This window comes from Nicotiana attenuata, chromosome 2 (assembly GCF_001879085.1).
Source record: "Nicotiana attenuata strain UT chromosome 2, NIATTr2, whole genome shotgun sequence".
NCBI classification, from domain to species: domain Eukaryota; kingdom Viridiplantae; phylum Streptophyta; class Magnoliopsida; order Solanales; family Solanaceae; genus Nicotiana; species Nicotiana attenuata.
This window is the reverse complement of record NC_031990.1, coordinates 91,083,479-91,098,888: the sequence shown is the minus strand read 5'-3', so window position 1 is coordinate 91,098,888 and position 15,410 is coordinate 91,083,479. Positions and strand designations below refer to the sequence as shown.

Sequence of the window (15,410 nt, the reverse complement as noted above, 5' to 3'; positions counted from 1 at the left end):
CCCCCCCCCCCCCCCCCCCCCCCCAAACACACACAGAGAGAATCAAATTATTTGCAAGAACAAAATTATTTCAATGTAGACTTTAATCTTGAATTCATCTCAAGGAAACATGTTTTTTTCTTTTCGATAACCAATAATCCCCGAGGGCTAGAGGCACACGGTTCGAGGCTAGGTGGACAATCCCCCCAGGGGCGGATTTACATTCATGCAAGCGGTGTCATCCGACACCGCTTCGCTGGAAATTACCACTAAATTAAGTATGTAATTAATGATTGAAAAGAGAACTACTTTAAAAAAATATTAGGGTGATACCATTGACAAATAAGGATGTGCGGTCCACTGGTTTGATGATCTATTTGTTCTCTTGATTGATTGATGGTCGCATGTTCAATTCTTAGTGGATGCACCATTGTTTTTTTATTACCTCAAAACTGACACTAACCCCAAGTGGCCAAGTCTCAACCATTCAACAAAGTTTATTAAACGAAATAGAGATAAATAAGCATTAAAAACAACATATAAACTACGAGAAATTGTTCGCTTGTATTTTTTTTTNGTATCTTACGAAATGGTTATATTCATGTTATTTGATGTTATTTATAAAGATGATCATATTATAGTTAATTTTATTAATCTAACTTTTAAATATCGACACCGCTTACTACCAAACTCCTCGCGTACCGCCCCAGAACTTACCCCCCCCCCCCCCCCCACTTAAATACCCGGCTTTTGTCTACAACAGGATTCGAAACCATGATTTGCGCCTAACCCACACATCTCAAGGAAACATGTCCTTGGAAGCTATAAGGCATGTATATATGTTCAGCTACAGCTCAGTTCTCTAGAACAAATCCATTGCATATATCCAAATCTTCCCCTCAATCAGGGAGCCTTATACACGCATTTAATCATTTAGGCTTTATCAACTATATGGGACTATTAATCTCTGCACTAAGGTTAACTCTATAGCTTTTCCATAGCCATATTTTTTTGTATTAACCGACACCATCCTGGACACATTTCTAGCTTGACAGCTGCCTCATCAACAAATGCTCCATAAGAAGCAGCTCAAATTCTACCCAGTTAGTGTTAGTCTAACATAGACTGTATAGTTATTTCATTTGCAACCAACATAGAGGATGATGAAGCTTTCTAGAAGATAGTCCACCTCATAAGAGCAATCGACTTACCTTGAGATTTTCCGCCAATCTAAAGCTTTTCCTCCGGACCTGAAGAACAGCAAGAAGCTGACGATATGTTTCTATTGCATTTTTCACTTGGCCTTGTGCAATTTGGAGCTTAGATTTGGTTCTCAACAGTTCTCCCTGATCCCACTTTCCGCTCTGATCTAGAGCTGCATCAATGATAGTTTCGGCTTCCGGAAACCGCTTTTGAGCTGATAACACCCGAGCCAACAGCATCCACCCTTTCAGAGTAGACCCACCTTCCAATTTAAGCAAGCACTTAGCATAATGGAGTGCAGTATCCAATTTCCTTTGCTCCGCATTTTCTACACAAAGATGGTAAATGATGTTGGAGTCATTCATCGTTGTTAGTTTTCCAGCGGATTCCAAGGATTGAAGTGCCTCTGATTGCATCCTAACCCTCTCAGAATCTTTCAAAACCGCTCTAGACTGTGTTGAAAGTGAAAGACCTAAGACATAGTTTGCAACACCAATCAGCCGATCACATCTTCCTTGCAATCTTTCGATAGCTCGGCGAGCAAAATTTATGCCATCTCCTGCATACTCTAAGCTTTCAGCACAGATTCTTGAAGCCAGCAATAAACCTGGAACACAAGTGGGATCCTCGGCACTACTCAATAGTTTCCGCAACAAGTTCAAGGCGGTAAAGTTATCTCCTCCTCCGTAATAACAGAGAGCTAAGATATGATACCGTTCACGTTGATCTATATTCCTAGGAAGCAACTCTTCTACTTGGTTAGCCAGAGCCGTTAGGCCATCTGAGATAGATAACGCATATGAGAGATGGTCAAGAATCGAAGGATCCCACTCTATACTTTGTAGAGTAACCTTTCTCAATAAAATCATTAAGAGAAGAATGGCCTCTTCAATATTAGTTCTGGGAACAAATGAACTGCCCATTTGGAATCTGAGACTAGGGGGAATGTATTCACTTCCACTATATAGAAGAAAAATGGAAAACTCTTTTTGAATCTTTGCATTAGTTTGGACATCAAGATTCCACCGATGAAGAAGAGCTCGGCGGTATGATATAATTGCTTCCCGTGGAGAATCTGCGAGTATCCATAATTGGGGAAGCAGCTCAACAGCGTTGCTGAGAGTTTCCTGTAATTTACAGTCAGCACCAAAGTTTTCAGGCAAGCCTTCTGGTAATGAAGATTCAACAATGTCCAGAATAACAGTGCACGATTGAGCAGCTTCTGCAAAAATATTTGGGGAATACTCAGATAAAGATAAAACCCGTAGTTTCTAGGCTTTCAGGTTCACATAATTCCTTATCATGCTGTGTGCACAATCACATGCAGACATGGCAGAATAAAAATGTACAAAAGCTGCCTCAGGAGGCAGATAGAGGTGTGCGCATGTAGGGCTCAGAAGCAAGGAAAAGCTTTTCTCATACTACCCTAAAAGTGAGAAATCTAACAAAAAAGCCAAATTATGAATTTAACCAGTTCATCTCGAAAGTTAACACTCGTGATTTAAATAAATAAGTAAGACCAAACAATGAACTTAACAAGCACTAGCAATCAACAAAAACAGAAAATAATTTGCATTCTTCAATGGAAGGCCCAGAGGATGGATATAATACTGCAAGAGAGGTAGTGCAAATTTTAACAGAGTTGAACATAACTCGTAAACATAAAAACGTTTGCAAAGACACCTGATGATTAATATAACACACTAATTTCAGCATACTGACCACATTTGTCGTAACTGAAGATGACTGTCAAATTGGAACACATAAACAATGATATTATAACAACCGCTATGCAACAATGGGAAGCTTGTTGGGGTCGGCTATATGAATTGTCATAATTCATTTCGCTCTATTTGGACCTATGTAAGCAAATATATCGATTACGGAAAATGAACTGAAAGACTACTACGTATAGTCTAACCTTTACACCTCCCGAGAACCTGCAATGATTTTGCTTTAAGAAAGACTGCTTCCAGGAGCAAACTCACAGCATGTATTGACATTGGTGGTTTATCATACTTCTGTGAACGTCTCTTTTTGGTTCGAGCTCTTACGGCAAGGGTGACTTTGATTTTAGTAGTCACTGACGCGATATCTATTCCTTCAAACACATGTAGAGCAGCCTCTATATTTCCCTTTTGGTACTCATATCTTCCAAGCAATGCTCTTGCTTCCTAGAAAGTAGATATAGTTTAACTGTCACAGATGTATAATTTTAATACAGTCAAACCTCTCTATAATAGTCTCATTTTTTCCGAGTATTTTTGGCTGGTGTAGCAAAATGCTGTTATAGAGAATATATATTATAACATAACATGAAAAATTAGTTCCAAAGAAACTTGACCGTTATAGTAAAGTGTTGTTATAGAGGATGGCTGCTATAGAGAAGTTTGACTGTGCATACAATGGAAACTTGAAATGGTTTAGGATGAGATGCTACACAACAGGCAAACTTTGTATATATATATATATATATATATATATATATATATATATATATATATATATATATATATAGAGAGAGAGAGAGAGAGAGAGAGAGAGAGAGAGAGATAACAACAGAACTTTTGTGATTGGTACCTCATAATTTAAAGCACCACTCTCGCGCAAAGATGATTCAGCTTCTTCAATATCGCCAATATCTGGCTTTTGTTCAGCTTCTCTGGTTCTTGATGAACGGAGACTTGCTGCGTAATCCTTAGTCGCAAGGGATTCATCCCTATCATCTATCTGTAATTGTTCCCCCGAGCAGAAGCACTTCATTATCTTCCTCAACTTCAAACTTGTGCGAGCCTTCCCCGGATTATTATCATTCTTCATATAACGAGCCCTCTTAGAATGCTTTAACAATCAGCAACACCAACAACAATGAATTTAACTCGTTTGTCCAAAAAAACACAAAAGCTTTAAGTTCTCTTGAATTGTGACATTTCATATGGTTCACAATCATGGATAATCAATCTAAAAGGATAATAAAGTTCATATCAAGAACATCATTATTTACAACACTCCACATGTTTATTAGTAGATTCAGCCAAGTGTAAAAATTTCTTTCGAAACCCAGAACTAGTCCGGAACAACACAACTTCATAAGACCTCCCCACCCCACCACACCCCCCCCAAACACCCCACCCCCCCACCCCCCCTCCCCCCCCCTCCCCCCCCCCCCCCCCCCCCCCAAAAAAAAAAAAGAGGAAAAAGGGAACTTTAGACCAAAAATAGTAAAGCTTAAACCCACAACGACACACAATTCTATAGTAGCTCTATATACAAGATCCCCAACTCATACTCTTTCTCTGTCCCTTAATGTTCTAATAATCAATAACATTAGAGTTCTGCTTTAAATACAAAGAAGGAAAAGAAAAAACGAAAACTAGCTTTTCAACATCCAATATATTAACTAGTTAAGTTTGGTCTTATTTTAGATATTACCACCATCATTTAAGGAATTCTTTTCAGCCTAAGCCTTGGGGGGCAAAGTTAGCCGTACCAGAGGCGGAGCTAGGATTTGAAACTTATGATTCGGGATTCTAGTCCTTTTAAGTTACTAGGTTCTAGATGTATAAGTTGTACTTAATCAATGGATTTCTTAAGATAAATACAAGGTTAGTACCAAGTTCGACCAAACCCGCAACCCACACACTAGCTCCGCCCCTGGCCGTTACATGTGCCGGTGAGAGGTAGTAGTTCTAGGTGAAATAGTCAAGGTGTGCTGACGCCACCATTTTTTTTAAAAAAAAATTCTCACCATCATTTTCAAAGAACAGGACTCCAAACAACACAATAATGATGAAAGTTAAGAGAACTGACAAATAAAAGATTCAAAGTAGAACCAACTAGTAAGCACTAATTAGAAGCATAAAATAAAGGATGTTTATACCAACTAACAATCGAAAAGTAAAGATAGAGAGAGGGTTAAAGAACCTTACTTTTCACTGTTTGAAGAATAAATGGAACAGTGATGAAAACAACATAACAAAGCCCTTCCCATCTTTTCTATTTGCAAATCAAAACTCCATTTTGATCAAAACGGTAAGTTCTCTGATCATCCAAAAAAAAACCCAATCTTCTCTTTTTTCAATTCTTTTTGGGGCAACTTTGTAAATTCACAAAAGTCTCTGAATTGAATTGTGATCAACCAAGAATTCGACAAAGCATCAAACCAAACACCCTGTTTTTCAATTTTCTCTTCTTATTAATAAAGTTCTCAACTTTGTAAGAATTCACAAAGCCTTTAAAAATCCAATTATTTGGGTCTGTGTTAAAGGGCTTAAAAATGGGTTTTTGAATCAAAATCAAGAATCCCCCCCAAAAAAAGAACTTGAAAATATTCTTGCCTTTTTTGGGAAATTTCTATATAATTGTGATTTGGGTTTTCTTATGGATTTATTTTGAATGGGTTTTTGCGTGGAATCAAAACAAGAGAACTGGAAAAACGATGGTGGCAATGAAAGCGTGAAGGAGAAGATTTGTTATATTTTTATTATTACTATTACTATGAGGAAAGATTTGGAGGGATTGAAAATAGAATAAAGTAAAAAATAGTGGTGGGATTTGGAATAGAAGACTTGTAAGTGGGACCAATATGTAATTTAATAAACTTTCTCTAAGGCTAAGATTCTGCCACGTGGAAGTTGGAACAGTGGAATTACATTTTTCATGCAGTTATTTGTACGTAAGAAAACAGTACTTTTTAAATATTTCAGCCTTTCAACAAATAACTGACAAAATATTATTTTTAAGATGAAGTAGTAACTGACAAACTTTTTAACGTGACAACATTTTTATAAAGCTCAACCAGACATTATTATTATTATTTTTGCATATGGTGTAAAACAATTATAATTATTACGTCTAAGTCCCAAATAAATTGAGATCCGCGATATAAGTTCTTACTATTTCATGTATGCTCAATTTATATCATCATCATATAAAATAAAATAAAAGTAAAAATAAATTGTATAATAATAATAATAATAACGAACAATAATAATAATAATAAATTAAAGTTCTCTAGAAAGTCTAAAATGTATTTTCAATAGTACATATCGCCTAGATGGTTCTTCTTATTCTATTGTGTCCTAACTTTAGCTTAGTCTACATTGATTTCAATAATTTTTAGGTCTTTTGACAACTTCCTTTGATGTGATTTTAAATCTATCCCATCACGTTTTAACGCGAAAAATCCAAAAATGGTCAGTTTTTCGCCTGGTCAATCAAATGTAGCCACATAATCACCGGTCAACGATATTTAGCCACTAATTTAGTGCGGTAACATTTTGTTGACTAAAATATCCCTGCTTTTTTTATTAATTTATGCGACTTCACCGTAAATTCTTCTTTTAGCAAAACTTAACAAAATCTTCCGGCATTAATTTTCAAATCGAGTTATTAGGAAAATTTTCGCCGTCAATCTGTAAATCGAAATATTAGCAAAATCTTTCGGCGTTAATCGAGGTATTCGCAAAATCTTCCGGCGTTAATTTGCAAATCGAAGTGTTAGCAAAATCGTTCTGCGTCAATCTGCAAATCGAAGTTTTAGCAAAATTTCCGTCGTCAATCTGCAAATCGAAGTAAGTTCTATCTAAAATTTGTCTGATTATTTAAATTTCTTCTACGATCAAGAATTCAAACCATAAAATTCAAAGTATCAGTAAAAAAAATTATTTTTCGAATTTTTGATTTGTTTTTAATGCTTTATTCTGTGTTATTGTCTAATTTTCTCAATGTAGAACATAGCGCCAGTATAATTTGTTGGACGTTTCTAAATTAATATCTAAAGCGAAGATTTTTCCAGCTTATTATACTGAAAATCTCATAAAAAAAGCATTATAATTCACTTGAAGTATGTTTCGTTAATGTAGATATTATGTTATAATATAATTGAGTTTTGTTTGAATCCAGTATATTTTACGGGACATCACGTGTGTGTAAGCTTTTCCTCCAATATGTTATACTGGATAAGTTCTAACACTAGAATATAATTGAGTTTTGTTTGAATCCAGAATACTTTACGGGACGTCACCTGTGTGTAAGCTTATTCTCCAGTATGTTAAACTGAATAAGTTCTAAGACAAGAATATAATTGAGTTTTGTTTTAATCCAGTATATTTTACGGGACATCTCATGTGTGTAAGCTTATTCTCCAGTATGTTATACTGGATAATTTCTAAGACTAGAATATAATTGAGTTTTGATAGAATCCAGTATATTTTACGAGACATCACCTGTGTATAAGCTTATTTAAGTTATACTGGATAAGTTATAAGACTAGAATATAATTGAATTTTGTTTGAATCCAGAATATTTTACGGGACGTCACCTGTGTGTAATATTTTTTATGTTATACTGGATAAGTTCTAAGACTAGAATATAATTGAGTTTTATATCAATCCAGTATATTTTACAGGAAATCACCTGTGTTTAAAATTTTCTCCAGTATGTTATACTGGACGAGTTCTATTTAGAGTAGCATATAGTTGAGTTCTATTTAGAATAGAATATAATTTACTGGACGTTTCCAGCTTATTATGTTGGAAATCTCATAAAAAATGTATTGTAATTCACTTGAAGTATGTTTCCTTAATGTAGATATTATGTTATAATATAGTTGAGTTTTATTTCAATCCAGAATAATTTAAAGTACGTCACCTGTGTGTAATATTTTTCTCCAGTATGTTATACTGGACGAATTCTGTTTTCAGACTAGATTATAATTGAGTTTTGTTTTAATCCTGTATATTTTACGGGACATCGCCTGTGTCTAAGCTTTTTCTCCAGTATGTTATACTGGATAAGTTCTAAGACTAGAATATAATTGAGTTTTGTTTTAATCCAGTATATTTTACGGGACATCACCTGTATGTAAGCTTATTCTCCAGTATATTATACTGGATGAATATTATATTTTTAAACAGTATAATTTCTAGATATCTAATTATTTGGGTTCATTAAATACAGGATGCATACAAATTTCTTGATTATTGCGTTCGATGGCAAATGGACAGCAGATTACAAGTACTTGGATCATAAAACGAAGCTCCTCCTGATAAATGATGGGACTTCATTTGAAGAATTCCTTAGAAAATTTTTTGAAGTTATAGAGCTTGACAACAAAAAGTTTCAAGCAAATGTATGGCTTAATATCAACCTAGGTACTTCTAAGGGAATAGAAGTGACAAAAGATGAAGATCTTATTACGTGTATGATTCTTTTAAAAAATGATCCATACTATAAAGATTCGAAATTTGTTGTTGAAATATCAGAAAAATCAGATCAACAACTAGAAGGTAATGCAATAATGGAAATTGATAATCAACAGTTATTGCACAGAAACACATATGGTCCGGAAGAGCAAGTGTTGCTGATATCTCAAGTTGAAGAAGAGCAGGAGAATCCAATTTATGATATTACAATGGAAAAAGAAATTGTAATTCCTGTGGAAGATCAGCACATTGAATCACTACAAAGTATTGAAGGAAGAAAAAGGAAAGGAAAAGGAAAGGAAATGCAAAAGAATCTCCATCAATAATATTGAAGGAAAATGCATCACTGGATGATGTAAAACTTGGTTCTGTTTTTCAAGATAAAAATGCCATGATTAGATGTTTTTGCTTAGCAGCTATAAAGGAGCATTTTGAGTTCTATGTTAACAGGTCAAAGTAACACGAGATACTCTTTGGTATATATTGATGAAAAGTGTACTTGGACTGTTCGAGGTTCAAGAATTAAGGGAATCAACACTTTTTAAAATAGTTAAATTTCAGAGAACAACTGAGTGCTCAGTTGATATTCGAAAATCAGATCAAAGGCAAGCAACTTCAAATGTGATTAGAGATTACGTGATTGACAACTTAAGAGACATAGCTACTGAGGTAAAACCTAAGTTTGTCATTTCAGAGATGAAAAGAGCACATGGAATTGTGTTGGTTATGGAAAAGCATGGCATGCTATTCAAAAGGGGTTATCTTTGTTAAGAGGAACAACTGAACACAAGTATGAGCAGCTGCCATCATATTGTATATGATGGAACAAAAAGTCCAGGATCATATACAAATATTGTGAGAGATGAAGAAAACAGGTAAATTTCTTATTTATGATAAGCTTTCTTTCCTGTAAATTATACTAGGTGAGTTCTGTTCAATCAATTGTATTTTATTTTGTCTAGTATATTATACAGGATGTTAGTGGTTGCGTCCAGTATATTTTATAGGATGTGTGTATTGTATAAGCTTTCTTTCCTGTAAATTATACTGGATGAGTTCTTTTTATTTATTACTTTTTTTGAGTGATTTTTTATGTCCATTATTAAATACGGGACATAGTGGTTTAACAGTATATAACTCCAGTTTAATATACAGAAAACAAAATATTAAGTTATGTATTTCAATTTTATTTCATTTTCTGCAGTATATTAAACAGGAAGTTAGTGTTTGTCTTCCCGTATATTTTACAGGACGTGTGTATTGTAAAAGCTTTCTTTCCTGTAAATTATACTGGGTGACTTCTCTTCAATCTATTGTATTTGATTTTGTACAGTATATTATACAGGATGTTAGTGGTTGTCATCCAGTATATTTTACAGGATATCTGTATTTTATAAGCTTTCTGTCCTGTATAATATACTGGGTGAGTTCTGTTCAACCTAAAATTTTGTATTTTTAGTTTATTTTATCTAGTATATTATACTGGATATTAATGGAACTCCAGTATGTTATACTGGAAGAATATTATAAAATAGTTAATTTTTGTTTGATGCCCGTAAATTTTACAGGACGTGTGGCATGAGCTTTATCTCCAGTATATTATACTGTGTAAGTTAATTGAATTTTATTTACTTTTCTTTTTACAGGTTTGTTTACATGTTTTTTTATGTATGGGGCATCAATTTCTGGGTGGAAGTATTGTAGACCACTAATTGCTGTTGATGGAACATTTCTAAAAAATAAATATAGAGGTGTTCTATTAGTGGGTGTTACCAAAGATGCAAATAACCAGATTTTTCCTATAGCTTTTGGAGTAGTGGATAAAGAGAATAATGAATCATATGAATGGTATTTCAGGGAATTAAGAAAAGCAATTGGGATTCGTAATGATTTAATGTTCTTGTCAGATCGACACAAGGATATTGCAAATGGAATTGCAAAGGTTTTCCCTGAGTGCTACCATGGAATTTGCATCTATCATTTAGAAAAGAATCTGAAGAAACACTGTGATAAATCTCTTTCAAAGTGCTGCAAGAGTATACCTTCAATCAGAATTTGATGACTTCATGTCCCAAATAGCTGCTGTTGATAAGAAAACTTTCAATTATTTGATGGAGGAACCGCCAGGAAGGTGGGCTCGTTCACATTGTCCCAGAAGAAGATATGATATGTTAACAACAAATATTGTTGAGTCAATGAATAATGTTTTAAGACGTTCAAGTGAATTGCCAATTTTAACAATGATGGATTTCATACAAGAAAAATTGCAAAGCTGGTTCTATGAAAGAAGGACACTTGCAGAAGGAATATTCTGTGATATATCAAATTGGGCAGAAGCAACATTGGAAGCAAAAATTCAACCAGCTTTTACATTTAGAGTATTGCCCATTGATAGACTCAAATTCAATGTCAAAGAAGGTGGTATGGAATTTATTGTTGATCTAGACAAAAGAACATGTAATTGTTCTGAATTTCAGCTAGATGAGATGCCATGTGAACATGCAATTGCTGCAATTGAGAGTATACATCAAAAGAAATCGGCCTTTTGCTCAGCCTATTTTTCAAGGGACTTTTGGTTGAAAACGTATGAAGGGCAAGTAAATTCTGTAGGTGATGCAACAACATGGGTTATACCAGACACTATTAAATCAGAAATCACTAAGCCTCCAGATGCCAAAGTACTGCTAGGAAGAAGACAGAAGAATCGACATGTTTCCGGTACAGAATTCAAGAAGGAACCAAGATGTAGTCGTTGCAAAAAATATGGGCATACCAGAACAAATTGCACAAATTCTGCTGTAGTTCATCCTTATGCAAGAAAACATAGGGAAAAAAATGATTGAATATATACAATAAACTTGCATTGGCTGATGTAATCCCGAATAATATATATTCAATATTCTTGTTTTTCAAAATATTAATACTGTGTATTTTTTTTTGCTTCTTGATTTGCTTACAAAAAAACCACTATGTCGTAAAAACATAGTGATTTTACGACATATAACTCCAGTGTATTATAAAGGAAACAAAATATTAAATTATGTAATTGCACTTACTTTCATTTTGTCCAGTATATTATACTTGATGTTAGTGGTTATCCTGTAGTAAATTTTGTTTGATTCCAGTAAATTTCACGGAACATGTGCCTTGTATAAGCTTTATCTCCAGTATATTATACTAGTTGAGTTCTTTATTTTTAGTCATTTTTTTTAGTGATTTTTCATATCCAGTATTAAATACAGGGTTTACTGCTTTAACAATATATTACTCCGGTGCAACATACAGGAAACAAAAATTGGATGAATATAGGATAAAAAAATATGCATTATTCTATTCCAGTAGTAATTACAGGATATAGTGGGTATACAATATAACACTCCACCAAATTATACAGGAAACTAAAAATTAAATTATTTAATTCCAGCAAATTGTTCTAATTACCAAATTTCAACTATTTTCCACTTCTCCATTATAATATACTAGATTATATTCCTTCATGAGTAGCGATTCGAGCATGTACTATAGCAGGTAATAAAAATTGTATGAGTATAGGATAAAAAAATCTACATTATTTCATTCCAGTAGTAATTACAGGATATGGTGGTTTTACAATATATAAAACTCCAGTATAATATACAGGAAACGAAATATTAAATTATTTAATTTCAGTAAATTGTTCTAATTACAAAATTTCCAGTATTTTCCACTTCTCCATCATAATATACTGGATTATATTCCTTCATGAGTAGCGATTCCAGCATATAATATACGAGGCAATAAAAATTGGATGAATATAGGATAAAAAAATGAGCAATATGCATTTCCAGTAACAATTACAGGATATAGTGGTTGTACAATATAAAACTCCAGTAAATTATACACGACACTAAATATTAAATTATTTAATTCCAGCAAATTTTCCGGATACCAAGTTTCCACTATTTTCCACTTCTTCATTATTATATTCTGTATTATATTCCTTCATGAGTAGCGATTCCAGCATATACTATAGCAGGAAACAAAAATTGGATGAATATAGGATAAAAAAATCTGCATTATTCTATTCCAGTAGTAATTACAGGATATAGTGGTTTTACAATATAACACTCCAGCAAATTATACAGGAAACTAAAAATTAAATTATTGAATTCCAGCAAATTGTTCTAATTACAAAATTTCAACTATTTTCCACTTGTCCATTATAATATAATAGATTATATTCCTTCATGACTAGCAATTCCAGCATGTACTATAGCAGGTAATAAAAATGGGATGAGTATAGGATAAAAAAATCTGCATTATTTCATTCCAGTAGTAATTACAGGATATAGTGGTTTTACAATATAAAACTCCAGTATAATATACAGGAAACGAAATATTAAATTATTTAATTTCAGTAAATTGTTCTAATTACAAAATTTCCCATATTTTCCACTTCTCCATTATAATATACTGGATTATATTCCTTCATAAGTAGCGATTCCAGCATATAATATACGAGGTAATAAAAATTGGATGAATATAGGATAAAAAAATGAGCAATATTCATTTTCAGTAACAATTACAGGATATAGTGGTTGTACAATATAAAACTCCAGTAAATTATACAGGACACTAAATATTAAATTATTTAATTCCAGCAAATTGTTCTGGATACCAAGTTTCCACTATTTTCCACTTCTTCATTATTATATTCTGTATTATATTCCTTCATGAGTAGCGATTCCAGCATATACTATAGCAGGTAATAAAAATTGGATGAATATAGGATAAAAAGATCTGCATTATTCTATTCCAGTAGTAATTACAGGATATAGTGGTTTTACAATATAACACTCCAGCAAATTATACAGGAAACTAAAAATTAAATTATTGAATTCCAGCAAATTGTTCTAATTACCAAATTTCAACTATTTTCCACTTCTCCATTATAATATACTAGATTATATTCCTACATGAGTAGCAATTCCAGTATGTACTATTGCAGGTAATAAAAATTGGATGAGTATAGGATAGAAAAATCTGCATTATTTCATTCCAGTAATAATTACAGGATATAGTGGTTTTACAATATAAAACTCCAGTATAATATACAGGAAACGAAATATTAAATTATTTAATTTCAGTAAATTGTTGTAATTACAAAATTTCCAGTATTTTCCACTTCTCCATTATAATATACTGGATTATATTCCTTCATGAGTAGCGATTCCAGCATATAATATACGAGGTAATAAAAATTGGATGAATATAGGATAAAAAAATGAGCAATATTCATTTCCAGTAACAATTACAGGATATAGTGGTTGTACAATATAAAACTCCAGTAAATTTTACAGGACACTAAATATTAAATTATTTAATTCCAGCGAATTGTTCTGGATACCAAGTTTCCACTATTTTCCACTTCTTCATTATTATATTCTGTATTATATTCCTTCATGAGTAGCGATTCCAGCATGTACTATAGGAGGTAATAAAAATTGGATGAATATAGGATATAAAAATCTGCATTATTCCATTCCAGTAGTAATTACAGGATATAGTGGTTATACAATATAACACTCCAGCAAATTATACAGGAAACTAAAAATTAAATTATTTAATTCAAGCAAATTGTTCTAATTACCAAATTTCCTCTATTTTCCACTTCTCCATTATAATATACTGGATTATATTCCTTCATGAGTAGCGATTCCAGCATATACTATAGCAGGTAATAAAAATTGGATGAATATAGGATAAAAAAATCAGCAATATTCATTTCCACTAATAATTACAGGATATAGTGGTTTTACAATATAAAACTCCAGTAAATTATACAGGACACTGAATATTAAATACAGAATACAGATGCTAGTTTTCCAGTATAATATACTGGACAACAAGCTTAAACACGGTAGAATTCCTGTAAAATATACAGGAACCAAACAAAACTCAACCATAATATAATATACAGGACACTAAATATTAAATTCATTAATTCCAGTAAATTGTTCTAATTACATAATTTCCACTATTTTCCACTTCTCCATTATAATATACTGGATTATATTTGTTCCAGTATATTGTTCAAATTATACTAACATCGAAATTTGGAGTATTGACATCCAGTATTAAATACAGGACATAGTGGTTTTACACTAAAAATCTCCAGTGTAATTACAGTTAATTAATAGAGACAAAATATTAAATTATGTAATTACGGTTAATTATTCTAGATACCAAATTTTCACTATTTTGCACTTCTTTATTATAATATAATGGTTTGTATCCCTTCATAAAAAAAATTTCAAAAATATTATAGTCTTTAATTCTATCATAATATATAGCATAATAATCTGCATTTCAATCAAAAGTATGTAGTCAATTACTGAAAAGAACAAAAAATTATTTCTTGTTCTTAATCTTTCGCCTTTGTGAAACAGAAGGTTTATCTAGTCTTCCTGTAGACTCATCTTCACTAACAAGAGATTCCAACTGCTTCTTTTTACCATAAATGTATAGTAATGCTACATATGTTAATCGAAGACGTGTAGGATCAAACATGTTCTTGTCATCTGGTAACTCCTTGCCTTCAATGAAATACTCCGCAAATGCAGAACAATATATACCACAATCACTACAATAAAACACATATTAAGAAAGAATAAGTTAAAACAATAAACGATAAATAGCTGAAGTAATATAAAGAAGCAGGATAAACATAGCAAAACACTTACGCTTTTTCCTGTTGAGGCAAGTTATCCACTGAAATAATAGCAAATGGATTACTTAGCTCCTCTTTTTCCAAAAAACTGTGGTTTATCCATTGTAATGTCACTTCTTTGCTGATAAAACTGTAGTAGTGTTAAGCAACAATGGTATCATTACAGCAAATGAGTTCAAAAGCTTTATGAACTACAACATCATGTCTTGAGGATCTTATTGAGTCATATATGTATATGCACCCAGTATGCAAAAGATACGAACACCCCACCACCCCAAATGCCCATGCCTACTTTTCATTGATTGGCATAACGA

The 15,410-nt window shown here is 32.7% G+C and overlaps 1 protein-coding gene across 2 annotated transcripts in view; it reads right to left on the bottom strand.

The window, feature by feature from the left end:
• LOC109214862 (tetratricopeptide repeat protein 7A-like) overlaps positions 1-5,745 on the bottom strand; it is a 7,429-nt gene extending 1,684 nt beyond the window's left edge. Inside the window, exons 1-4 of one of the 2 annotated variants that reach the window (XM_019378818.1) lie at positions 5,112-5,745; positions 3,763-4,023; positions 3,104-3,356; positions 1,191-2,404 (exon numbers count right to left, since the gene is read on the bottom strand). In XM_019378818.1, coding sequence (XP_019234363.1) covers positions 1,191-2,404; positions 3,104-3,356; positions 3,763-4,002 — 1,707 coding nt within the window. In that variant the 5' untranslated portion in view covers positions 4,003-4,023; positions 5,112-5,745. The remainder of the gene's footprint in view (positions 1-1,190; positions 2,405-3,103; positions 3,357-3,762; positions 4,024-5,111) is intronic. The other variant, XM_019378828.1, reaches the window with a different exon arrangement.